Source organism: Dreissena polymorpha, chromosome 1, assembly GCF_020536995.1.
Source record: "Dreissena polymorpha isolate Duluth1 chromosome 1, UMN_Dpol_1.0, whole genome shotgun sequence".
NCBI lineage: Eukaryota > Metazoa > Mollusca > Bivalvia > Myida > Dreissenidae > Dreissena > Dreissena polymorpha.
The window spans coordinates 106,461,233-106,488,693 of NC_068355.1; the positions used below are offsets into that span (position 1 = coordinate 106,461,233).

Here is a 27,461-nt window from a genome sequence, read left to right on the forward strand (position 1 = left end):
TTTATGCCCCCGGTAGGGTGGCATATAGTAGTTGAACTGTCAGTCTGTTTGTCTGTCTGTGTGTCTGTCCGAAAACTTTTAACATTGGCCATAACTTTTGCAATATTGAAGATAGCTACTTGATATTTAGCATGCATGTGTATCTCATGAAGCTGCACATTATGAGTGGCAAAAGGTCAAGGTCATTTTTCAATGTCAAAAGTAAAAAAAATAAATCCAAGGGAAGTAATCGGCTTTAAAAGGGAGATAATTTCTAAACCTGCCAAATGATATATTGAAATTTTATTTCAGAGCTGCGCAATAAGGGGCATTGTGTTTCTGACAAACACATCGCTTGTTTTATTTGTTTGTTAAACGAGAGTCTCTTAACAAAATCCAGTTTAAGCAGAAAGAGTCGTACCTGATTAGCCTGTGGGGACTTTGTCCCAGAGATAGTCTCATATGTAGAATGTTACACCTTCCTGTATGTATGTTTCAGCATGTGGTGGATGCTGTTCTTGCCATCCACAAATCTGGGGAGCCCATTGACCTGCACATGGTAGAGATCATGGAGATGCAGCACAAGACTGACATGGACACTGTGTATGTACAACACTAGGCACAATATCTCATCATCTGGCTCCCGTGTATGTACCACACTAGCCACAATATCTCATCATCTGGCTCCAGTGTATGTACCACACACTAGCCACAATATCTCATCATCTGGCTCCAGTGTATGTACCACACTCTAGCCACAATATCTCATCATCTGGCTCCCGTGTATGTACAACATTCTAGGCACAATATCTCATCATCTGGCTCCAGTGTATGTACCACACTCTAGGCACAATATCTCATCATCTGGCCCCCGTGTATGTACCCCACTCTAGGCACAATATCTCATCATCTGGCTCCCGTGTATGTACCACACACTAGCCACAATATCTCATCATCTGGCTCCAGTGTATGTACAACATTCTAGGCACAATATCTCATCATCTGGCTCCCGTGTTTGTACAACACTCTAGGCACCATATCTCATCATCTGGCTCCAGTGTATGTACCCCACTCTAGGCACAATATCTCATCATCTGGCTCCAGTGTATATACCACACTCTAGGCACAATATCTCATCATCTGGCTCCAGTGTATGTACCACACTCTAGGCACAATATCTCATCATCTGGCTCCCGTGTATGTACCACACTCTAGCCACAATATCTCATCATCTGGCTCCAGTGTATGTACCACACTCTAGGCACAATATCTCATCATCTGGGTCCCGTGTATGTACCACACAATAGCCACATTATCTCATCATCTGGCTCCAGTGTATGTACCCCACTCTAGGCACAATATCTCATCATCTGGCTCCAGTGTATGTACAACACTCTAGGCACAATATCTCATCATCTGGCTCCCTTGTATGTACCCCACTCTAGGCACAATATCTCATCATCTGGCTCCAGTGTATGTACAACACTCTAGGCACAATATCTCATCATCTGGCTCCAGTGTATGTACAACACTCTAGGCACAATATCTCATCATCTGGCTCCAGTGTATGTACCACACACTAGCCACAATATCTCATCATCTGGCTCCAGTGTATGTACAACATTTTAGGCACAATATCTCATCATCTGGCTCCAGTGTATGTACAACACTCTAGGCACAATATCTCATCATCTGGCTCCAGTGTATGTACAACACTCTAGGCACAATTTCTCATCATCTGGCTGCAGTGTATGTACAACACTCTAGGCACAATATCTCATCATCTGGCTCCAGTGTATGTACAACACACTAGCCACAATATCTCATCATCTGGCTCCCGTGTAAGTACAACACTCTAGGCACAATATCTCATCATCTGGCTCCAGTGTATGTACAACATTTTAGGCACAATATCTCATCATCTGGCTCCCGTGTATGTACCACACTCTAGGCACAATATCTCATCATCTGGCTCCAGTGTATGTACCACACTCTAGGCACAATATCTCATCATCTGGCTCCAGTGTATGTACCACACACTAGCCACAATATCTCATCATCTGGCTCCAGTGTATGTACCACACTCTAGCCACAATATCTCATCATCTGGCTCCTGTGTATGTACCACACACTAGCCACAATATCTCATCATCTGGCTCCTGTGTATGTACCACACTCTAGGCACAATATCTCATCATCTGGCTCCTGTGTATGTACAACACTCTAGGCACAATATCTCATCATCTGGCACCAGTGTATGTACAACATTCTAGGCACAATATCTCATCATCTGGCTCCCGTGTATGTACCACACTCTAGCCACAATATCTCATCATCTGGCTCCAGTGTATGTACCACATTCTAGGCACAATATCTCATCATCTGGTTCCAGTGTATGTACAACATTCTAGGCACAATATCTCATCATCTGGCTCCAGTGTATGTACCACACTCTAGGCACAATATCTCATCATCTGGCTCCCGTTTATGTACCACACTCTAGCCACAATATCTCATCATCTGGCTCCCGTGTATGTACCACACTCTAGGCACAATATCTCATCATCTGGCTCCCGTGTATGTACCACACTAGCCACAATATCTCATCATCTGGCTCCAGTGTATGTACCACACTCTAGGCACAATATCTCATCATCTGGCTCCAGTGTATGTACCACACTCTAGGAACAATATCTCATCATCTGGCTCAAGTGTATGTACCACACTCTAGGCACAATATCTCATCATCTGGCTCCAGTGTATGTACCCCACTCTAGGCACAATATCTCATCATCTGGCCCCCGTGTATGTACCACATTCTAGGCACAATATCTCATCATCTGGCTCCCGTGTATGTACCACACTCTAGCCACAATATCTCATCATCTGGCTCCAGTGTATGTACCACACACTAGCCACAATATCTCATCATCTGGCTCCCGTGTATGTACCACACTCTAGGCACAACATCTCATCATCTGGGTCCCGTGTATGTACCCCACACTAGCCACAATATCTCATCATCTGGCTCCCGTGTATGTACCACACTCTAGCCACAATATCTCATCATCTGGCTCCAGTGTATGTACCCCACACTAGCCACAATATCTCATCATCTGGCTCCAGTGTATGTACCACACTCTAGCCACAATATCTCATCATCTGGCTCAACTGTATGTACCCCACTCTAGCCACAATATCTCATCATCTGGCTCCAGTGTATTTACCACACTCTAGCCACAATATCTCATCATCTGGCTCCAGTGTATGTACCACATTCTAGGCACAATATCTCATCATCTGGCTCCCGTGTATGTACCACACTAGCCACAATATCTCATCATCTGGCTCCAGTGTATGTACCACACTCTAGGAACAATATCTCATCATCTGGCTCAAGTGTATGTACCACACTCTAGGCACAATATCTCATCATCTGGCTCCAGTGTATGTACAACACTCTAGGCACAATATCTCATCATCTGGCTCCCGTGTATGTACCACACTAGCCACAATATCTCATCATCTGGCTCCAGTGTATGTACCCCACTCTAGCCACAATATCTCATCATCTGGCTCCAGTGTATATACCCCACTCTAGGCACAATATCTCATCATCTGACTCCAGTGTATGTACAACACACTAGCCACAATATCTCATCATCTGGCTCCCGTGTATGTACAACACTCTAGGCACAATATCTGATCATCTGGGTCCCGTGTATGTACCACACACTAGCCACAATATCTCATCATCTGGCTCCAGTGTATGTACCACACTAGCCACAATATCTCATCATCTGGCTCCCGTGTATGTACCACACTAGCCACAATATCTCATCATCTGGCTCCAGTGTATGTACCACACACTAGCCACAATATATCATCATCTGGCTCCAGTGTATGTACCACACTAGCCACAATATCTCATCATCTGGCTCCGGTGTATGTACCACACTAGCCACAATATCTCATCATCTGGCTCCAGTGTATGTACCACACACTAGCCACAATATCTCATCATCTGGCTCCCGTGTATGTACCACACTCTAGCCACAATATCTCATCATCTGGCTCCAGTGTATATACCACACTCTAGGCACAATATCTCATCATCTGGCACCAGTGTATGTACAACACTAGCCACAATATCTCATCATCTGGCTCCAGTGTATGTACCACACTAGCCACAATATCTCATCATCTGGCTCCCGTGTATGTACCACACTAGCCACAATATCTCATCATCTGGCTCCAGTGTATGTACCACACTAGCCACAATATCTCATCATCTGGCTCCGGTGTATGTACCACACTAGCCACAATATCTCATCATCTGGCTCCAGTGTATGTACCACACACTAGCCACAATATCTCATCATCTGGCTCCCGTGTATGTACCACACTCTAGCCACAATATCTCATCATCTGGCTCCAGTGTATATACCACACTCTAGGCACAATATCTCATCATCTGGCACCAGTGTATGTACAACACTAGCCACAATATCTCATCATCTGGCTCCAGTGTATGTACCACACTAGCCACAATATCTCATCATCTGGCTCCAGTGTATGTACCACACTCTAGCCACAATATCTCATCATCTGGCTCCAGTGTATGTACCACACTCTAATCCACAATATCTCATCATCTGGCTCCAGTGTATCTACAACACTCTAGGCACAATATCTTCTCATCTGGCTCCAGTGTATGTACAACACTCTAGGCACAATATCTCATCATCTGGCGCCCGTGTATGTACCACACTCTAGCCACAATATCTCATCATCTGGCTCCAGTGTATATACCACACTCTAGGCACAATATCTCATCATCTGGCTCCAGTGTATATACCACACTCTAGCCACAATATCTCATCATCTGGCTCCCGTGTATGTACCACACTAGCCACAATATCTCATCATCTGGCTCCAGTGTATGTACAACACTCTAGGCACAATATCTCATCATCTGGCTCCAGTGTATGTACCACACTCTAGCCACAATATCTCATCATCTGGCTCCCGTGTATGTACAACACTCTTGGCACAATATCTCATCATCTGGCTCCAGTGTATGTACCACACTCTAGGCACAATATCTCATCATCTGGCTCCCGTGTATGTACCACACTCTAGCCCCAATATCTCATCATCTGGCTCCAGTGTATGTACCACACACTAGCCACAATATCTTATCATCTGGCTCCAGTGTATGTACCACAGTAGCCACAATATCTCATCATCTGGCTCCAGTGTATGTACCACACACTAGCCACAATATCTCATCATCTGGCTCCAGTGTATGTACCACACACTAGCCACAATATCTCATCATCTGGCTCCCGTGTATGTACCACACACTAGCCACAATATCTCATCATCTGGCTCCAGTGTATGTACCACACTCTAGCCCCAATATCTCATCATCTGGCTCCAGTGTATGTACCACACACTAGCCACAATATCTTATCATCTGGCTCCAGTGTATGTACCACAGTAGCCACAATATCTCATCATCTGGCTCCAGTGTATGTACCACACACTAGCCACAATATCTCATCATCTGGCTCCAGTGTATGTACCACACACTAGCCACAATATCTCATCATCTGGCTCCCGTGTATGTACCCCACACTAGCAACAATATCTCATCATCTGGCTCCAGTGTATGTACCACACACTAGCCACAATATCTCATCATCTGGCTCCCGTGTATGTACCACGCTCTAGCCACAATATCTCATCATCTGGCTCCAGTGTATGTACCACACACTAGCCACAATATCTCATCATCTTGCTCCCGTGTATGTACCACACACTAGCCACAATATCTCATCATCTGGCTCCAGTGTATGTACCACACTAGCCACAATATCTCATCATCTGGCTCCAGTGTATGTACCACACTCTAGCCACAATATCTCATCATCTGGCTCCCGTGTATGTACCACACTCTAGCCACAATATCTCATCATCTGGCTCCAGTGTATGTATCACACTCTAGGCACAATATCTCATCAACTGGCTCCAGTGTATGTACAACACTCTAGGCACCATATCTCATCATCTGGCTCCAGTGTATGTACCACATTCTAGGCACAATATCTCATCATCTGGCTCCAGTTTTATCCCAGTTGCAGTGTTCATCAAATGCTGCTTTTTATGCCCCCGGTAGGGTGGCATATAGCGATTGAACTGTCCGTCAGTCTGTCTGTCAGTCAGTGCGCCCGTCCAAAAACTTTAACATTGGCCATAACTTTTGCAATATTGAAGATAGCAAGTTGATATTAGGCATGCATGTGTATCACATGAAGCTGCACATTTGAGTGGTGAAAGGTCAAGGTCATCCTTCAAAGTCAAAAGTAAAAAAATACAATCCAAGGGAAGTAATAAGCTTTAAAAGGGAGATAATTTCTAAACCTGCCAAATGATATATTGAAATTTTATTTCAAATCGGCGCAATAAGGGGCATTGTGTTTCTGACAAACACATCTTTTGTTTTCTATTCATTGATGTTTTACCTACCTGTTCAAGTGGAGGATCTTAGTAATTAAACAGGTAAAATAACAAGCTAGATTAAAAGTTCAGAGCAACTGCATTCAGAACATGACTGAAATAAGAGTTTTATAGCAGTAATGAAAACCATTAATTGTACAAGTAAAAAGCATGGGAATATAATGCAAGCATATTGACTAATGATGTTGCTATATCCGTAATTATTCCCCCTTTCGAAAAAGAGGGGGTATATTGTTTTGCTGGATGTTGGTCGGTCTGTCGGTAGACCAGTTCATTTCCGATCAATAACTTGTCAACGACTGGACCGATTAGCTTGTTTATTTTAAATTACAAGGCATTAAACGTATAGAAATGTTTTATTGTAATTAACTGGTGTGTGTATGTGTGGACAGGTTGGTGAAGGGTCTGGTGCTGGACCATGGGGCTCGCCATCCTGACATGAAGAAGAGGTCTGAGGACGCCTACATCCTCACGTGCAACGTTTCCCTGGAATATGAGAAAACGTAAGTGGTCAATTCCATATTGGGAATTGACTTGTTGCCATTTGTGTTATTGAGATTAGGTTGATAGGTTTGTATTTCAGTGGTTAACATTAAAAATGGTTGCAGAATCCAATCCTGCACATGGACAATGATTCTTAGACAAAACGGAAAGGTTGCTTGTATGGATAAATAGCCAATTGTGTTAGTATTTCCTCATTGTTTAGGATGTCTGATAAAAGTGTAACTAGAAATGGCGCGGCAGAGGCCGACGCGTATCCCCACGCCGCATGTTTGACCCAAGGGCGCCCCAGGGTTGATCATGGGGCCATGCATAGTTGAGATTGACTGTATTGTCATAAGAGAAGTTCAGTATCAATTAGAAGTGAATGGGTGTAAAAATAAAGAAGTTATAGTAAAAGGCAATTTTGGGAGGGTGTGGCCTATGTGGGCGGGGTGCCCCAGGGTTGGTAATGGGGCCATGCATAGTTGAGATTGACCGTATTGTCATAAGAGAGGTTCAGTATCAATTTGAAGTGAATCAGTGTATTAATGAAGAAATTATAGTAAAAGGCAATTTTGGGCGGGTGTGGTCTATGTGGGCGTGGCGCCCCAGGGTTGGCAACGGGGCCATGCATAGTTGAGTTTGACCGTTTTGTCATAAGAGAGGTTCAGTATCAATTTGAAGTGAATCAGTGTAGAAATGAAGAAGTTAATGTAAAATAACCTAAATTTTTTTTATAGTAAATGGATTTTTTTGGTGGGTGTGGCCTATGTGGGCGGGCGCCCCAGGGTTGGGATTGGGGCCATGCATAGTTGAGATTGACCCTAATGTCATAACAAAAGTTCAGTATCAATTTGAAGTGAATCCGTGTAGAAATGAAAAAATTATAGTAAATGGAAATTTTTGGTGGGTGTGGCCTATGTGGGCGGGGCGCCCCAGGGTTGGGAATGGGGCCATGCATGGTTGAGATTGACCGTATTGTCATAGGTGAGGTCCAGTATCAATTTGAAGTGAATCGGTGTAGAAATAAAGAAGTAAATGTAAAATAACCTAAAAAAATGAGTGATAATTTCTGACGCGGCCCCACCCCAACCCCTATAACTTTTGACCCAGGGGTCAGATCAAAATTCCAAATAGTGCACCGTCGCACATATGCTCATAGCTACCATGTGTGTAAATTTCAAGGTTCTAGTGCTTTTAGTGTAGGAGGAGATAGTGGCCAGGACGGACGGACAGACGGACGGACAGACGGACGGACAGACGGACGGACGGACGGACGGCGGAGATCACCACAATATCCCCACCTTTTTTTCAAAAAGCGTGGGGATAAAAAATCTTTAGTGTTCTGAGTTATGTTTAATTGCATCTCAAATGCATGAAAAAGAAAAATATTAAGGTAAATTTTATTGTGCGTCTGTTTATGATATATTAGTTGTTTGAATTATTTTTAGCTTGACTATTATATATGAAATATATATAGTGGATCTATCCTACTCACCCCGGCGTCGGCGTTAGCATGAGCGTGCAAATGTTAAACTTTGGGTACCACCCCAAATATTTCCCATGTCCCGTGACATATTGCTTTCATATTTTGCATACTTCTCTACCAACATGACCCCAACCTATAAACAAGAGCAGACAACTGTATCAAGCATTTTGTAAGAATTATGCCCCTTTTTCCACTTAGAATATGCATATTATTGATAACTCTATGTTAAAGTTAGCGTACCACCTCAAATATTTTTAGCTCGACTATTTTATATGAAATATATATATAATGGAGCTATCCTACTCACCCCTGCGTCAGCGTTAGCGTGCAAATGTTAGAGTTTTCGTACTACCCCAAATATTTTCTTTGTCCCTTGACATATTGCTTTCATATTTTGCATAATTGTTTACCAACATGACCCCAACCTATAAACAAGAGCAGACAACTCTATCAAGCATTTTGTCATAATTATGGCCCCTTTTCCACTTAGAATATGCAGCAAATGTTAAAGTTTTCGTACTACCCCATTTATTTTCATTGTCCCTTGACATATTGAATTTATATTTTGCAAACTTGTTTACCAACATCACCCCAACCTATAAACAAAAGCAGACAACTCTATCAAGCATTTTGTCATAATTATAGCCCCTTTTATACTTAGATTTTCTATATTATAGTTTGCGTACTTCCCCAAATATTTCCTATGTTTGACATATTGCTTTTATATGTTGCATACTTGTTTACATACATGACCCCAACCTATAAACAAGAGCAGACCACGGTATCAAGTATTTTGACATAATTATGGCCCCTTTTACACTTAGATAATTGAACATTTTGCTTAAATTGCCATTACTTACTTCGTTATTTATGATCACATTTTATTATTACTTTGACAAAACAACACTTACCTGAATACCACAATGGATTCCACCCAAACAATACCCCACGCCCCTACCCAGAATCCCTTTCCCCCGCCCTTCTCCCCCCCCAATTTTTTTTTAAACATCATCTAATAAATAACCACACCCCACATTATACCCCCCTCACCCCCACCCCCCAAAAAAAAAACTTTATTTTTTTAAACATCTACTAAATTACCCCACCCCACATTATACCCCCCTCTCACCCCCCCCCCTACCCCCCCCCCCAATTTTTTTTTTAAACATCATCTAATAAATAACCCCACCCCACATTATACCCCCCTCTCACCCAACCCCCCCCCCCCCTCCCAATTTTTATATATTTTTTTTTCCTTTTTTTATTTTTGAAAGATCGTCTAATAAATTATTGATTATTAACAATTTTCCCATGATGGCTTACGTTATACTGTCAAGCACTCGAATAGTCGAGCGCGCTGTCCTCTGACAGCTCTTGTCAATGTCCCTTGACATATTGCTTTTATATTTTGCATACTTCTTTACCAACATGACCCCAACCTATAAACAAGAGCAGACAACTGTATCAAGCATTTTGTAGGAATTATGGCCCTTTTTTGTGTTTGTAACTTTGAATATTTTGTTAAATTTTGTGTTTAGATCCACTTTACTTCTAAAGTATCAAGGCTATTTCTTTCAAACTTCAAATACTTTCTTTACTATCATGATGTTACTGTACCTTGCAAGTTGAATTTGACCTTGACATTTGAATGGCCTTGACTCTCAAGGTCAAATTAATAAATTTTGCTTAAATTGCCATAACTTCTTTATTTAACATCATATGTGATTCATACTTCGACAAAACAACACTTACCTGACAAAGCACAATGGACTCCACCCAAACTATCCCCCACGCCCCACCCCAGAATCCCCCCCCCCCCCCCCAATTTTTTTTTTCTTTCTTTTTTTGAAAGATCATCTATTAAATGACCACACACCCACATAATTATATACCCCCCTCTCCATGATGGCTTACGTTATACTGTCAAGCTCTCGAATAGTCGAGCGCGCTCTCCTCTGACAGCTCTTTTTGTTTTATCTTGTCAGGGAGGTGAACTCGGGTTTTTTCTACAAGAGCGCTGCCGAGCGTGAGAAGCTTGTACAAGCAGAGAGGCAGTTCATTGATGACCGTGTCCAGAAAATCATTGCGTTTAAGAAGAAAGTCTGTGATGGCACCAATAAGGGATTCATTGTTATCAATCAAAAGGTAGGTTGTCAGAGGATTGTATAGTTTTCATGATCATTCATAGAAGTAAAGTAATAGCAGTGTTACTGGTTAATTGCATTGAGATTTACACAATTTGAATTAATGTGTAAAATTTTAATTGAAGACCTGGTTTTATGACATTTTCATGTGTGTGTGTTTTTTGTAGTTATTATTTTCTGTGCCATCATTTCTGCAACTATTAAATACATCATTCACAGATCAATGTATTTTGTGGCATGTTAGCACTCTTGTTTGCATTGGGATTATAAACCAATATCAGCTATAAGATCAGCAAAAAAAGCACTGCTAAAAGGTTACACAAATATTTCATCTTACTTAAAAAACGACTTGAAAATTACTTTGATACTGTTAAAATTTTACATTACATTAAAGGAAAAAAATATTAAATTAAAGGAAAAAAAATCTTGTTTTATGTTGCAAGAGTTAGTAGTAAGCCTTAGGCCAAATTGCCATCATTACACATTCTGTGTTGTTGCAGGGTATTACACGTGTGTTGTTGCAGGGTATAGATCCCATGTCACATTGTGTGTTGTTGCAGGGTATTACACATTGTGTGTTGTTGCAGGGTATAGATCCCATGTCACTGGACATGCTGGCCAAGGAGGGCATTGTGGGACTGAGGCGGGCCAAGAGGCGCAACATGGAGCGTCTGTCCCTCGCGTGCGGCGGTATTGCCATGAACTCTGTGGACGATCTGACCCTGGACTGCCTGGGTCATGCAGGGCTGGTGTATGAACATGTCCTTGTGAGTACCTCCATATTGCCAAACAGTGTTGGCAAAGTCTGAACAATTCTTACTTGTCCAGGAAGCACTAAATACAAAATATAACTTGTCCTCGAGGCAAATCCACTGGTTGGTATATATTATACAGCAAAATGCCTCCATAATTAAAATATTTGACAAATCATTCTTAAATCCTTATCAATGTTTGATGCTTATATGTGGTATAGTGATTAAATATCAGCTAATTTAAGTTTGATCAATATTGAAAAGGTACATATAATACTGTTATTAAATATTATAATAATTATAGCCACTCGACTAGCAAAGATGATTTGTTAATGATTTTGTTGCCGATGATTTGCGCAAAACAAAATCAATATTAATAGTTGCAAGTTACAATATGTGAATCATTTACCCTTCAATCTGAATGGAAATTAAAGGTCAGTGCATTCAGCAAGCTGTCAGTCCATTTCATTTGTGTTGCTGTTGTTATTTCTGCAAGTTTTGGCTATGTTTTTGTTATATGTTTAAATTATTTCCAATCAAACTGAAATATTTTTTTGATGCAAATCTTTCTTATTAACTTGAATAGTACATTTTGTATTTATATTATATTTTCCCAACTTGTTGGTTTATTGCGCAATCTTATTTTTTCGCAATCCAAAAGCCACAGGCTTTTAAATAAAAAGCAAAAAAAACACTGGTAGTTTCTGAAGTGACTGTGAAGTTGTTGGCAGTTTCATGTTGTAAATGCAAAAGAATATCATTTGACTGTTGAACAAGGTGCCTATCAATACTACTGTACCTTAACGATGTAGATAGAGCATTATTGAAGCGACTTGCTTAGGGAAATTTAAAGGTTGTGAAAAAGGATAATTGAGTAAATGATAAATCGTGATAACACAGGGTCTTGTGAAATTGAAATTGGCCTTTTAATTTTATATTTTACGGTGAGTAATATGTAATAAAAATGATTATCCAGAGACAAGTTAATTGAAAAATATCAGTTGACCTGACCCAAAAATGTACCACTTAGTGATGTGATTTTGCTAACCATGGTATATGCTTATTTTTTCCTTAACTTGTAATTTAATAGAAAATCTCTTAATTTATTGTCCCCTATCGGTGAAACTGGAGGGGACTCATGGTTTGCGCTCTGTCAGTCAGTCTGTCTGTCTGTCACACTTTTCTGGATCCTGCGATAACTTTAAAAGTTCTTCATATTTTTTCATGAAACTTGAAAAATGGATAGATGGCAATATGGAGATTATGCACGTCATTTCATTTTGTTCCTACGTCAAGAATTCTGGTTGCTATGGCAACAAATATATATAAAAAATAAATAAAAAATAATTATTCTGACAATGGTGGAGTTTCACCGGTAGGGGACAATATTGCTTGGCAATCTTTTGTTACATTTAAACAGACAAAAAAATATACAGCTGATTTTACATGTGTAGTTGTAAGTTCAAACATCATTTTGCATACTCTTAAGTAGTTATGTTTGATTGACATGTAACTCCATGTGACCTCACAGGGGGAGGACAAGTACACGTTTGTTGAGGAATGCAAGAACCCACTCTCCGTGACCCTGCTGGTGAAGGGGCCCAACAAGCACACGCTGACCCAGATCAAGGACGCTCTACGGGACGGCCTGCGGGCGGTGAAGAACGCCATAGAGGATAACTGCGTGCTGCCGGGGGCGGGGGCCTTTGAAATAGCGGCCTACCAGGAGCTCATGAAGTACAAGAACGAGGTGAAGGGGAGAGCCAGATTGGGTAGGTGAACAATAAATGTTCTCCTGGTTTCATGGCATTAGATTGCTGGAGTGAGTCAGAAATAAATGTGGAGCCTTACGTTGACAGGAATGTAAAATGGTGTAATTGTTTGGTCGAATGATCAAACAAAACATAATGCATTGATTTATTAAGCAGGTAAAGATGAACGTTTAAATGAAGTTTCATTATTGTAATTTTGCTTGCTATTTTTGCCCTATGTATGGGATTCATTCTGTTTTATTTTGTTGCCAGGTGTTCAGGCATATGTATGGGATTCATTCTGTTCAATTCGGTTGCCAGGTGTACAGGCCTATGTATGGGATTCATTCTGTTCTATTTGGTTGCCAGGTGTTCAGTCCTGTGTATGGGATTCATTCGGTTCTATTCGGTTGCCAGGTGTACAGGCCTATGTATGGGATTCATTATGTTCTATTTGGTTGCCAGGTGTTCAGGCCTATGCAGATGCTCTGCTGGTGATCATCAAGGTTTTGGCTCAGAACTCGGGGCTTGATCCCCAGGAGGCCATAGTTAAGCTGCAGGAAGAGTACACCGGACCCCAGCAGGCGGTTGGGCTGGATATAAAAACAGGTTGGTTGTGTAGTAACAAACTTGATGTGCTGGCTTTGAACTTACAAAAGTATATAACCAAACTAAGTTAATGTACATACCAGTACACAAAGTACATCAAACATGGTTCTGAACAATAAGAGAAATATCAACAATTGCATTGAAAAGATAGTTATATTTGTGTCAACTTATATAACAAACTAAATTAATTTAAATACAGCCAGTACATCGAAAATGGTTCTGAACAAAAAGAGAATGATTAAAAATTGCATTGCAAAGATTTAGATATATTTATGTTAACTTATATCCGCATTCATTTATGATTTGTTTGTTTAAAATGGTATTTAAATTCAAACTTTGCTCAACCATGTTCTAACTCCATTACGAGAAATCCAATAACTACTTGCCAATCAAATGAAACAATATGCACAAATTAAACTACAGCTTGCTCATTAAAATGCCATGAAAAAAAAATACTTATTTTTGTATTCCATTTCTTCGAAATTACTTGAAGTGAATATGTTGCTGTTCTTGCATAGATTCACAGTATATTATCTTTTATTATTACAGGTGAAGCTCTCATTCCTGTGGATGTTGGCATATTAGACAACTACCGAGTGAAGAAACAGCTTTTACATTCATGGTAAGGGAACATGTTTTACAGTATAATTTGTAGATGCAATGAATGTTTGAAACCTTCTTATCAGAGAAGCCATGGCTTGTTTTGTCGAACAAAGAGAAGTTGTATGAAGAGAAAGTTAATAAATAACTTTCACTGATCAAAGTGTATATTTATAACCCGACCAGCTGTATATTCTGACGCAGCGGTAGTAGTGAAAGGCTTCCAAAACATGTAGTTTTACACTGATGTCTGAAGAAACTAGCTGTTTGTAACCATTTTTATCTTCAAAATGTTTTGTGGTCTTAACTGGCTGCATGTTTGTTCATTTCCAGCACTGTTATAGCCAGCAACCTGCTTCTTGTGGATGAAATCATGAGGGCTGGAATGAGCTCACTTAAGGGAGACGGATGAAAGGCTTATATGCAGTCATCTGGAAGTCGTCTCCCATTCTCTGCACAGTTTTAGTTGATAAACGTCCAGATGGGAAAATGTGTTCTGCATGAGCTGTTTATTAGGAAAATAATTGACACTAGATCACAAAATGTGCTTATAGCCTTTAACATGTAATTTAATTATCTTTTTTTAACTGCTGTGTGAACAAATAAATGTGCATTTTCCATGTTTATGTTTTAATCTATTATATAGGCCAAACTCATATTGATGTGTGCTCAGTTATATCTTCATACTATAATGGAGCTTGGGCATGTTGTGATAAGACACGGTCGTCTGTGTTTACCTGAATTTGTGATCTTAACCAAGCTTGTGTAGCTTTACAAAAATGCCATGTTATTGAATTTAACAAGTAATCTAGCGTTTATGACACAGTTTTAATCTTAGGGCAGAAATCATTACAACAAATGTTTCAACCAAATTTCATCAAGATTTGGCTATAAATGTGGCCTATAGTGTTCCAAGCTTTTTCTTTAATTTGATCTAGTAACCTTTTCTTATATCATTCCTGAAGTTTTACACTGGGCCAATACATAATTAACACAAATCTTCTGATCAACTTTAATGAAGATTGGGCCATTTATATTTTCTCTACTGTTAACAAGCTTTTTCTTTAAATTAAACATAGTGAACCACTTTTTTATGTCACAAACTTTTGAATTTGGTCGAGATATCCTTAAGAAAAATGTTCTGACAAAGCTTCATACAATCTGGGCAATAAAAGTAGCCAGTAGATCGTATATAAGTTTGACTTAATGACCTGCTGTTTGACCCAACATGACTCAAGTTTTAAAATTGCTCAAGATCTAATCGGAACAAATAATCGGACAGTTTCATGAAACTTGCGCAATAATGGTTACCTGTATTGTTCACAAGCTTTTTCTGAAATTTTAGCTAGTGATTTAGTTTTTGACCTAATTTCAAACTTGGGGAAGATGCCAGTAGTCTCGCAGTAGTCTCGTGACTCATCACAATTAGTCTATTGACTAATCACAAGATCAAAGTTGAATTGACAATGGGGCATGACCAGTTTTGACAAAGGCATGGTTAAGAAACAATAAGACCATTACACACCAAAAAGGACACTGGTTCTACGTTTAAGTGTGCAAAATTATTCAACACAGGTGTATATAAATAATACTCTAGGGGCGTGATTTTAACAAATTGTGTACAGGACCACAACATGATATGTACAAAATAATAAGTGTGGGCAAACCGTTTCTAATGATATTTTTAAAAGATAATGTGTGATAGTATTCCATATAACCCGGTTACCCTCAAGGCTTAGTCAGTATTAGTCCCAGGGCAATATAATAGCAAAATTTGTAGAAGACTTAACAAGATTTCATACCAAATATCAAACCTGTTGACCTTTTGGTTTCAGTGAAGTTATTACAGTTACAGTTAATAATAATAAAATCATAGAAAGTCTTAGTGGAAAGAAAAAGGGGCATAACATTTTTATGCCCCCCTTGGAAGAAGAGGGGGTATATTACTTTGCACATGTCAGTCGGTCGTCCGTCCACCAGGTGGTTTCCGGATGATGACTCAAGAACGCTTGGGCCTAGGAAACTTCATAGGTACATTGATCATGGCTCGCAGATGACCCCTATTGATTATAAGGTCACTAGGTCAAAGGTCAAGGTGACCCGAAATAGTAAAATGGTTTCCGGATGATAACTCAAGAACGCTTATGCCTAGGATCATGAAACTTCATAGGTACATTGATCATGACTCGCAGATGACCCCTATTGATTTTCAGGTCACTAGGTCAAAGGTCAAGGTGACCCGAAATAGTAAAATGGTTTCTGGATGATAACTCAAGAACGCTTATGGCTAGGATCATGAAACTTCATAGGTACATTGATCATGACTGGCAGATGACCCCTATTTATTTTCAGGTCACTAGGTCAAAGGTCAAGGTCACTGTGACCCTTAATAGTAAAATGGTTTCCGGATGATAACTGAAGAACGCTTATGCCTATGATCATGAAACTTCATAGGTACATTGATCATGACTGGCAGATAACCCCTAATGATTTTCAGGTCACTAGGTCAAAGGTCAAGGTCACGGTGACCCGAAATAGTAAAATGGTTTCCCGATGATAACTCTAGAATGCTTATGGCTAGGATCATGAAACTTCATAGGTACATTGATCATTACTCGAAGATGACCCCTATTGATTTTCAGGTCACTAGGTCAAAGGTCAAGGTCACTGTGACCAAAAACATATTCACACAATGGCTGTCGCTACAACTGAGAGCCCGTATGGGGGGCATGCATGTTTTACAAACAGCCCTTGTTACTCTTTAACATAGGATGATAAAATTGCACATGTACTACTTTAATATATTTAAGAATAAATCATACAAGCTTGAATGTTGTACATGAAATAGTTGAAAACTCCAGCTGACAAGTGTTTGTCTAAAGTCAGACAGATTTAAAGACTTTTGTGGTGATTCCATTGTACTCCCACGTAATTTTAGTTGTAATTCACGGTATATGTTTTTCAAGGGCCAAACTGTTATTAAAAAGGCAGTTTTTCTAACCTGTGCATGTTTCTCATACTTGAAAGTGTAAAGAGTACGCGGTTGTAGTTGAAGAGGCTGCAGAGTGATCATGCTACTTACTCGTCACATATTTCCACAATTTGGTACAATCACTTTTAAAGACTCGTTTTGGAAACAATACAGCTTGTCTGGACTGGCACTTCATTACAAATGTTTAGCGATTGTCCACTATTTTCTCAATTGAGCATATTATTGAAATGAACTGTGAAACCAATATTTGAAAAACGTATTTACTCCTTTTGTGGATTTGCTCAACAATGACCTCAAAGATTAGACGAGCGGTAGTCCAAAGTTTTGTAGATGTGATTAAAATCTGAGAATTGAAATCAATGAAAAAGTCAGATATTACAAATCCACAAACTTTCATGTCAATTAAATAACCTTAACAAAGTTTAAAGGGTGCTATACTGCAGTAACCATGATGATTGTTTAGTTGCTTTGTTGGCATTTCTTGTCCTTTGAACTACTTAAATTTGTATTTGTTTTAGATTTTTTTTTCGCACTTTATATTCAAACGTGGTAAACGACACCCGATGTCCCCAAAACATTGAAAATCACTGACGGGTGGGCATCATGGTCGAAAGATGTATACATTTTAAGTTTTATTCCCTTTATATTTGACCAAAAGTTTCATATCCCAATGGCATTTTTCATTATATTTTTCATTTTATTATGATTAGATTACTCCAGCAGCTATTGTTGCTAACTTTTTGTGAAACTGATAAGTCTAGAATGAATAACATGCAAAATTTAATTAACACAATATTTGCTTCAATAAACCCAGAATACCATTTTAATCTGACAAAAATTAAATGCCATGAAAAAAGATACGTGTTCATAAGAAAAAATGCCCCCTCATTCCACTTTTGTCTGAAAACTCCTTAGTGGTAAAAAAACTCGAACTTGATCTGAAGGTCATACAGGTAAAACTAGCACCAAAATTCAGGTAAATATCTGAAAGCGTTTTGCCAACAAATTGGATGAAAAAATAGGTGTTTAAATACACTTCTGACATAAATCTTATGTTGAGGAATACACTTGTTTGTTGCATTGTATTTCGCATGTAATTTCAAGAACAATTTTGAATGATCCTTAATTTTTATTCACTAACAGGCATACCATGGCACAGACCAAAAACATTCTCTAGAACAGTTCCTTTACTTTTTCAAGAGCATATTTCTGAAGTCACTGTTACTCATGCTAGCTGTTGTGTTGTCAGTATGTTGCTCAGAGTTGTTGCTGCTGGCTCCCGAGTTCTGAGAGAGACTGGCCCCAGCAGGCCTCTTGGAAACAGACCGAGGCATCAACATCACCTGGGTCCTAGCTACTCCTCGGCTGTAAAAATACACATTTGTAGGCTTACATACAACAACATACATATTCAGGGGTGTCAATTTTCCGGATTATTCCGGAAATCCGGATTTGAGCCGTCCAGGGTTGATTTTGAGGTGAATGTAAATCGGATGAGTTTGTCTAAGGCGGGTGGGAGTAGGGACAAAATTCTTTTAGTGCGGGATCATTTCAGGACGAATTTTGTTATAGCATCGTCGGCATTCCGGACATTTGCGCTTGGTACCGATTTTATTTATTGATTTCTGATTGGTAAGCGGTTGGCACTGACATGAGCAGTAACTGGCAAAGTAAAGCACCGCAATATCATATTTTAAAACAATATGTTAATCAAATTATATATTGACTGCGTATTTGCTAGGTTACTGGTTACTGGTTTTCATTTTCTGCAGTCAAACGATATGCTTATTTTATTTCATTTGCAAATGATGTATTGCGACATGTTTTCGGACAGTCATTTTCGGATACGCTGGTTTGTCGATTTTAATTTAATTTCGAAGTTCTTAATATGATTTGTTTAGAATGACAAATACACCTGCAGTGTTACGGATGGTTTGGTTTATAATATTTCGCATTGTACTCACCAGAAATTGCACCTAGAAAGACTATAAAAAAAGAACAATAAGCTAGGGCTCGGGGGGTTGGGCCCTCTCTTCCCTTTATCCTACGGCTTAATTTTCCGGAATTCAAATTTGGGACAATTGACACCCCTGATATTTGAGTCTTGCTCTGGGACTATTTGGTGTAATGCATGTGAGACTACCCCATGTGAGTTAGGTATCGTCCCACCTTTGACTGTGCAGTCTGAATAGACTACCCCATGTGAGTTAGGTATCGTCCCACCTTTGACTGTGCAGTCTGAATAGACTACCCCATGTGAGTTAGGTATCGTCCCACCTTTGACTGTGCAGTCTGAATAGACTACCCCATGTGAGTTAGGTTTCGTCCCACCTTTGACTGTGCAGTCTGAATAGACTACCATTATCAAGGAAGACACTTTTGGCTTTTTATTGTATTTAAAGGGAGTCTCTTCTTTGCAAAAATCAGACTGCACAGGCTAATCTGAAACCAATTACTCACAGGCTAATCTGAAACCAATTACTCAGGCTAATCTGAAACCAATTACTCACAGATCAGACTGCACAGGCTAATCTGAAACAAATTACTCACAGATCAGACTGCACAGGCTAATCTGAAACCAATTACTCAGGCTAATCTGAAACCAATTACTCACAGGCATTAAACCCTGTGTTCCCAGAGAGCAAGGCTCAGTCAAATATATTGGGACAGAATGAATTTTAAGAATACTGTATTTTCCAAATAATTGGGCATAAATTTGAATACTTATATTTTCAAAGTTAGCTTAACCACATTTTCTTTTGAATGTATTACATGAACATGATACTTTTCTTGTGTGCCTTTGAATATTCACCTTGTTGTCTCCTTTTTGCCCCCTCCGAGGGTTGGCACATAGCCATTATCTTCTCTCTGGCCCATGGGTGTACCACGGGAGGGTGGGTTGCTAATGGCTACAGAGATCTCGTGTTCCCCCACCATCAGCCCATCAGTCTTCAGCAGGGCCTGGGAGGCTGAGTGCTACAAACAATCTTCAAGTCTCAGTCATGGCACTCTTTAAAAAGATTATTTCAACGTAGTAGCGCTTTTTATTCATTTAAATCAGTATTCTTAATGACATTTGCACAATTTCACTTGCTGAACTGCCTACAAACAACTCAAAACACTAGGAGGACATTGTTTGGAATGTTATGGACAAGGCTGTTTTCCAAATATGCTTGTTTATTATAGCTTTTGCAGTTAAATTTATACACACCAATAATCAAAATTAAATAAAAACAGTTAATAAAAAACTGTGTTTTAGCAGTCAAGACATTGTATTTGAGCCTCATTCTGGGAAAACTGTGCTTAAAACATGTGTGTCAAGTGTTTTCCAAGATAAGCTTGTACAATGTGTGTCAAGTGTTTTCCAAGATAAGCCTGTACAATGTGTGTCAAGTGTTTTCCAAGATAAGCCTGTACAATGTGTGTCAAGTGTTTTCCAAGATAAGCCTGTACAATGTGTGTCAAGTGTTTTCCAAGATAAGCCTGTACAATCTGCTCAGTCTTACCAGACACTTTCCTCCTGCACTGAATTTTTGTTTAAAAGAAACCTTAAAAGTCCATGAAAGTGGAAAGTGTTGTCCCTGATTAGCCTGTGCTGACTGCACAGGCTAATCTGGGAAGACACTGTACACTCATGCATTATGCCCAGTTTTCCTAGATTAAGGCACATATAATTACCACTACATGAGTTTAACGACATCAGCCCAAGTCATTATAGCGGCTATGTGCACCTACCTCATCAGCAAATTCCACATATGCCAGGCCCTTGGAGGCCCCACTCCTGTAAGTGACCAGCCGCACACTCCTCACCTCTCCATGCTGCAAACACAGAATAATTGACATGGCTTCTTACTGAGCCTACATGGTGGTATACATAGTCAGTAAAACTGGACATGGCTTCTTACTGAGCCTACATGGTGGTATACATAGTCAGTAAAACTGGACATGGCTTCTTACTGAGCCTCCATGGTGGTATACATGGTCAGTTAAACTGGACATGGCTTCTTATTGAGCCAGCATGGTGGTATACATGGTCAGTAAAACTGGACATGGCTTCTTACTGAGCCTCCATGGTGGTATACAAGGTCAGTAAAACTGGACATGGCTTCTTACTGAGCCTACATGGTGGTATACATGGTCAGTAAAACTGGACATGGTTTCTTACTGAGCCTCTGTAGTGGTATACATTTTCTTTAGTCAGTAAAACTGGACATGGCTTCTTACTGAGCCTACATGGTGGTATTCATGGTAAGTAAACTGGACATGGCTTCTTACTGAGCCTACATGGTGGTATACATGGTCAGTAAAACTGGACATGGTTTCTTACTGAGCCTCTATAGTGGTATACATAGTCAGTTAAACTGGACATGGCTTCTTATTGAGCCAGCATGGTGGTATACACAGTCAGTAAAACTGGACATGGCTTCTTATTGAGCCAGCATGGTGGTATACATGGTCAGTAAAACTGGACATGGCTTCTTACTGAGCCTACATGGTGGTATACAAGGTCAGTAAACTGGACATGGCTTCTTACTGAGCCTCCATGGTGGTATACATAGTCAGTTAAACTGGACATGGCTTCTTACTGAGCCTACATGGTGGTAAACACGGTCAGTAAAACTGGACATGGCTTCTTACTGAGCCAGCATGGTGGTATACATGGTCAGTCAACTGGACATGGCTTCTTACTGAGCCTCCATGGTGGTATACACAGTCAGTAAAACTGGACATGGCTTCTTACTGAGCCAGCATGGTGGTATACAAGGTCAGTAAACTGGACATGGCTTCTTACTGAGCCTCCATGGTGGTATACAAGGTCAGTAAAACTGGACATGGCTTCTTACTTAGCCTCCAAAGTGGTATACACGGTCAGTTAAACTGGACATGGCTTCTTACTGAGCCTCTGTAGTGGTATACACGGTCAGTAAAACTGGACATGGCTTCTTACTGAGCTTCCATAATGGTATACAAGGTCAGTAAACTAGACATGGCTTCTTTCTGAGCCAGCATGGTGGTATACATGGTCAGTAAAACTGGACATGGCTTCTTACTGAGCCTACATGGTGGTATACATGGTCAGTAAAACTTAACATGGCTTCTTACTTAGCCTCCAAAGTGTTATACACGGTCAGTAAAACTGGACATGGCTTTTTACTGAGCCTCCATGATGGTACTCACAGTCAGTAAAACTGGACATGGCTTCTTACTTAGCCTCCATAGTGGTATTCACAGTCAGTAAAACTGGACATGGCTTCTTACTGAGCCTCCATGGTGGTATACATGGTCAGTAAAACTGGACATGGCTTCTTACTGAGCCAGCATGGTGGTATACAAGGTCAGTAAACTGGACATGGCGTCTTACTGAGCCAGCAAGGTGGTATACATGGTCAGTAAAACTGGACATGGCTTCTTACTGAGCCTCCATAATGGTATACAAGGTCAGTAAAACTTGACATGGCTTCTTACTGAGCCTCCATGGTGGTATACATGATCATCAAAAGTGGACATGGCTTCTTACTGAGCCAGCATGGTGGTATACATGGTATACATGGTCAGTAAAACTGGACACAGCTTCTTACTGAGCCTCCATGGTGGCATTCATGATCAGTAAAACTGGACATTGCTTCTTCCTGAGCCTCCATGGTGGCATACATGATCAGTAAAACTGGACATGGCTTCTTACTGAGCCAGCATGGTGGTATACAAGGTCAGTAAAACTGGACATTGCTTCTTACTGAGCCTCTATAGTGGTAAACACGGTCAGTAAAACTGGACATGGCTTCTTACTGAGCCTCCATGGTGGTATACATGGTCATTAAAACTGGACATGGCTTCTGAGCCTCTATAGTGGTAAACACGGTCAGTAAAACTGGACATGGCTTCTTACAGAGCCAGCATGGTGGTATACAAGGTCAGTAAAACTGGACATTGCTTCTTACTGAGCCTCTATAGTGGTAAACACGGTCAGTAAAACTGGACATGGCTTCTTACTGAGCCTCCATGGTGGTATACATGGTCATTAAAACTGGACATGGCTTCTTACTGAGCCTCTATAGTGGTAAACACGGTCAGTAAAACTGGACATGGCTTCTTACTGAGCCTCCATGGTGGTATACACAGTCAGTAAAACTGGACATGGCTTCTTACTGAGCCAGCATGGTGGTATACATGGTCAGTAAAACTGGACATGGCTTCTTACTGAGCCTACATGGTGGTATACACGGTCAGTAAAACTGGACATGGCTTCTTACTGAGCCAGCATGGTGGTATACAAGGTCAGTAAAACTGGACATGGCTTCTTACTGAGCCAGCATGGTGGTATACAAGGTCAGTAAAACTGGACATGGCTTCTTACTGAGCCTCCATGGTGGTATACATGGTCATTAAAACTGGACATTGCTTCTTACTGAGCCTCTATAGTGGTAAACACGGTCAGTAAAACTGGACATGGCTTCTTCCTGAGCCTCCATGGTGGTATACATAGTCAGTAAAACTGGACATGGCTTCTTACTGAGCCTCCATGGTGGTATACACAGTCAGTAAAACTGGACATGGCTTCTTACTGAGCCAGCATGGTGGTATACATGGTCAGTAAAACTGGACATGGCTTCTTACTGAGCCTCCATGGTGGTATACACAGTCAGTAAAACTGGACATGGCTTCTTACTGAGCCTACATGGTGGTATACACAGTCAGTTAAACTGGACATGGCTTCTCAGGGAGCCTCCATGGTGGTACACATGGTCAGTAAACTGGATTTGGCTTCTTACTGAGCCTACATTGTGGTATACAAGGTCAGTAAAACTGGACATGGCTTCTTACTGAGCCTACATGGTGGTATACAGGGTTCCCGCTGTTGATCGCCATTGTCGCCAATGGCGACAAAATAAATATTCTGGCGAATAATTTTCGCAAATGGCGATTTTTTGAAAATTCGCATTTTTTCTGCTTAATATTTCCTTCAAATAACATAAGACGCTCTGTTTACCACGGGCTTTATGGCAGTCGTTATGCAATAGATTTTCGTGATTTAAGCGACACTGCTGAAATCAATAGAGTATGCAACTGTCGCAAAGTGGCATGCAATGGTGATAATTGCAATTATCTGGGATGTTGTTACAAGTTATCATAATTGGTCGGTAGTTTTATTGCTTCAGAGATAAGGCAACATTGAAATATACCGACAAGATAAGATTTCATGTCAATTAGTTTTCACTGCAAGCTTTTTGAAACAGTTAGTTTTTCCCCTCAAATCAATTCGTCAAAAAAAAAATTACAGTTGATAAAAACTTACCTTTATTTCTGGGTGAGATGAGCTCTTTAATATTCGGCGGTGACAATTTGCAGCAATTCTTATTGCAATAAATTAACTGAAGTCATGATATATTCATATTGTCAATGTTTGCTTGCTTATATTAATAAATTCATTTAATTGTCTATTGACCAAGCATATATTATAATGAGTCTGTTTTTTACCAGTCCTGTGTTTCTGTCTCAGAGCACACATTTTTAGCTTTAAAACACTCTTTACAACCTCTTTACCCGACGAATTGTTTCGCGTTACAAATTTAAACATATTAGGCGCGCAAGCCCCTAAAGAAATTTTCTTAGCACGTCCCCGTTTAGAACAAGATGCCGACATTTTCGCGTATTTTTTTGATGGAAGAAAATTGTTATAAAGACACTGTTCTGAACCTGTGTTCATATAAACTTTTCACTAATATTATGATCGCATTGAAAGTTACCATATACTTATTCAAATCAAACGCAGTATGGAGGGTATCGGTAAAATAAAACGACAAAGAATCGATTGCAATTCGTTTTCCAATTTTGTAATCGTTTAATGTACGATCGATTTTGTATTTCAATTCGTTTCCTGTACACTATAAATCGTAAAAACGATAAAACGATCCTTATCTGTTGCCCTGATATACCAACTTAGCGCTTAAATGTGAAGTGTTTGTCACAGTGTTTGCAGCCAATTCAAGACCGTTACGTTGACAACCATGACAATCAAAAAGGTAAGACTTAAGTATTGATTGTTTTTAGAAAAATCAGTGTAATAATAGAAAATAATTAAACATTTAACATGTATTGGTTCTATTTAAAAGTGACATGATATTTCTGTTTTACTCGTCAAAATGGCAAGTTCAGAGAGTAAAACGACTTATAGAAAGTAAACATTAGATTCTGATAATGTTGAGACTCATTCAAAAATGCAAACGGTCCCCCGCTAACATTCACCAGCTAACAAACAAAAACCAAACAAAGACAGTTGTTCATCAGAATTTCCTTTCCTTCAATATGATTTCCAACACACAATCTATGCTGTGTGAACTCTTTATATCAATTCATTCACTTCCAGATGTACCGTTTAAAAAAAGATGAACATAGTTAAGAACATGAAAATCAATTTGACATTTGATATACACACATGCATATTTTCAGGTCATATGCTAACACACATTAATATTATTTATATACAACACATTAATTGATTATTATTAGTATTATATTAATATTATTTCCCATGTTGTATTTTCAGATTACCAGAAAGCTGCTGAAGCACCCAAACTGTGGCAACATATTCAGGCTGCTAAGAAGATGTCAATCAACAAGACTTACAACTGATTGAATGTGCCTTTATTAAATGAACACTATTAAATGTGTTATTATTATTAATCATACTGTTATTAAATCAATTCATTTAACATACAGTAAAATGCTCAGTTTTTGTTTGTATTATAATAACATGATCTTCATTGCCCAAATGTAGCCCCAGTGTGGCGACAACTTTTTTAATTTGGCGAAAGTAAGTGGCGACAACTTTTTATAGCCCAGAGGGAACCCTGGTATACATGGTCAGTAAAACTGGACATGGCTTCTTACTGAGCCAGCATGGTGGTATACATGGTCAGTAAACTGGACATGGCTTCTTACTGAGCCTCTGCAGTGGTATACAAAGTCAGTAAAACTGGACATGGCTTGTTACTGAGCCAGCATGGTGGTATACACAGTCAGTTAAACTGGACATGGCTTCTTACTGAGCCAGCATGGTGGTATACACGGTCAGTTAAACTGGACATGGCTTCTTGCTGAGCCAGCATGGTGGTATACACGGTCAGTTAAACTGGACATGGCTTCTTACTGAGCCAGCATGGTGGTATACAAGGTCGGTTAAACTGGACATGGCTTCTTACTGAGCCAGCATGGTGGTATACACGGTCAGTTAAACTGAACATGGCTTCTTACTGAGCCTCCATAATGGTATACAAGGTCTTTAACCCTTTGCATGCTGGGTAATTTGTCTTCTGCTTAAATGTCGTCTGCTGAATTTCTAAAATTAGCATTTTCTTCGATTTTGTTTCAAAGAATACTATGAGAATAGCAAACAGTTTGGATCCTGATGAGACGCCACGTTCTGTGGCGTCTCATCAGGTACCAAACTGTTTGCAAAGGCCTTCAAAATTCGGTTCCCGCACTGAAAGGGTTAAACAGGACATGGCTTCTTACTGAGCCTACATGGTGGTATACAAAGTCAGTTAAACTGAACATGGCTTCTTACTGAGCCTACATGGTGGTATACATGGTCAGTAAACTGGACATGGCTTCTAACTGAGCCTCTGCAGTGGTATACACGGTCAGTTAAACTGGACATGGCTTCTTACTGAGCCAGCATGGTGGTATACACAGTCAGTTAAACTGGACATGGCTTCTTACTGAGCCAGCATGGTGGTAAACAAGGTCAGTAAACTGAACATGGCTTCTTACTGAGCCAGCATGGTGGTATACAAGGTCAGTAAACTGGACATGGCTTCTTACTGAGCCTCCATGGTGGTATACAAGGTCAGTATACTGGACATGGCTTCTTACTGAGCCTACATGGTGGTATACATGGTCAGTAAACTAGACATGGCTTCTTACTGAGTCTCTGTAGTGGTATACATGGTCAGTAAAACTGGACATGGCTTCTTACTGAGCCTCCATGGTGGTATACATGGTCAGTAAAACTGGACATGGCTTCTTACTGAGCCAGCATGGTGGTATACATGGTCAGTAAACTGGACATGGCTTCTTACTGAGCCTACACGGTGGTATACAAGGTCAGAAAACTGGACATGGCTTCTTACTGAGCCTCCA

The 27,461-nt window shown here is 40.0% G+C and overlaps 2 protein-coding genes across 2 annotated transcripts in view; one reads left to right on the forward strand and one right to left on the reverse strand.

The window, feature by feature from the left end:
• LOC127865190 (T-complex protein 1 subunit zeta-like) overlaps positions 1-14,949 on the forward strand; it is a 41,059-nt gene extending 26,110 nt beyond the window's left edge. The window contains exons 5-12 of the mRNA XM_052405167.1: positions 479-582; positions 6,894-7,004; positions 10,459-10,618; positions 11,205-11,384; positions 12,901-13,141; positions 13,586-13,729; positions 14,279-14,351; positions 14,663-14,949. Coding sequence (XP_052261127.1) covers positions 479-582; positions 6,894-7,004; positions 10,459-10,618; positions 11,205-11,384; positions 12,901-13,141; positions 13,586-13,729; positions 14,279-14,351; positions 14,663-14,741 — 1,092 coding nt within the window. The 3' untranslated portion in view covers positions 14,742-14,949. The remainder of the gene's footprint in view (positions 1-478; positions 583-6,893; positions 7,005-10,458; positions 10,619-11,204; positions 11,385-12,900; positions 13,142-13,585; positions 13,730-14,278; positions 14,352-14,662) is intronic.
• Positions 14,950-18,430: 3,481 nt separating this feature from the next.
• Positions 18,431-27,461, reverse strand: part of LOC127865171 (squamous cell carcinoma antigen recognized by T-cells 3-like) — a 45,087-nt gene continuing 36,056 nt past the window's right edge. The window contains exons 20-22 of the mRNA XM_052405120.1: positions 21,057-21,140; positions 20,134-20,297; positions 18,431-18,686 (exon numbers count right to left, since the gene is read on the reverse strand). Coding sequence (XP_052261080.1) covers positions 18,509-18,686; positions 20,134-20,297; positions 21,057-21,140 — 426 coding nt within the window. The 3' untranslated portion in view covers positions 18,431-18,508. The remainder of the gene's footprint in view (positions 18,687-20,133; positions 20,298-21,056; positions 21,141-27,461) is intronic.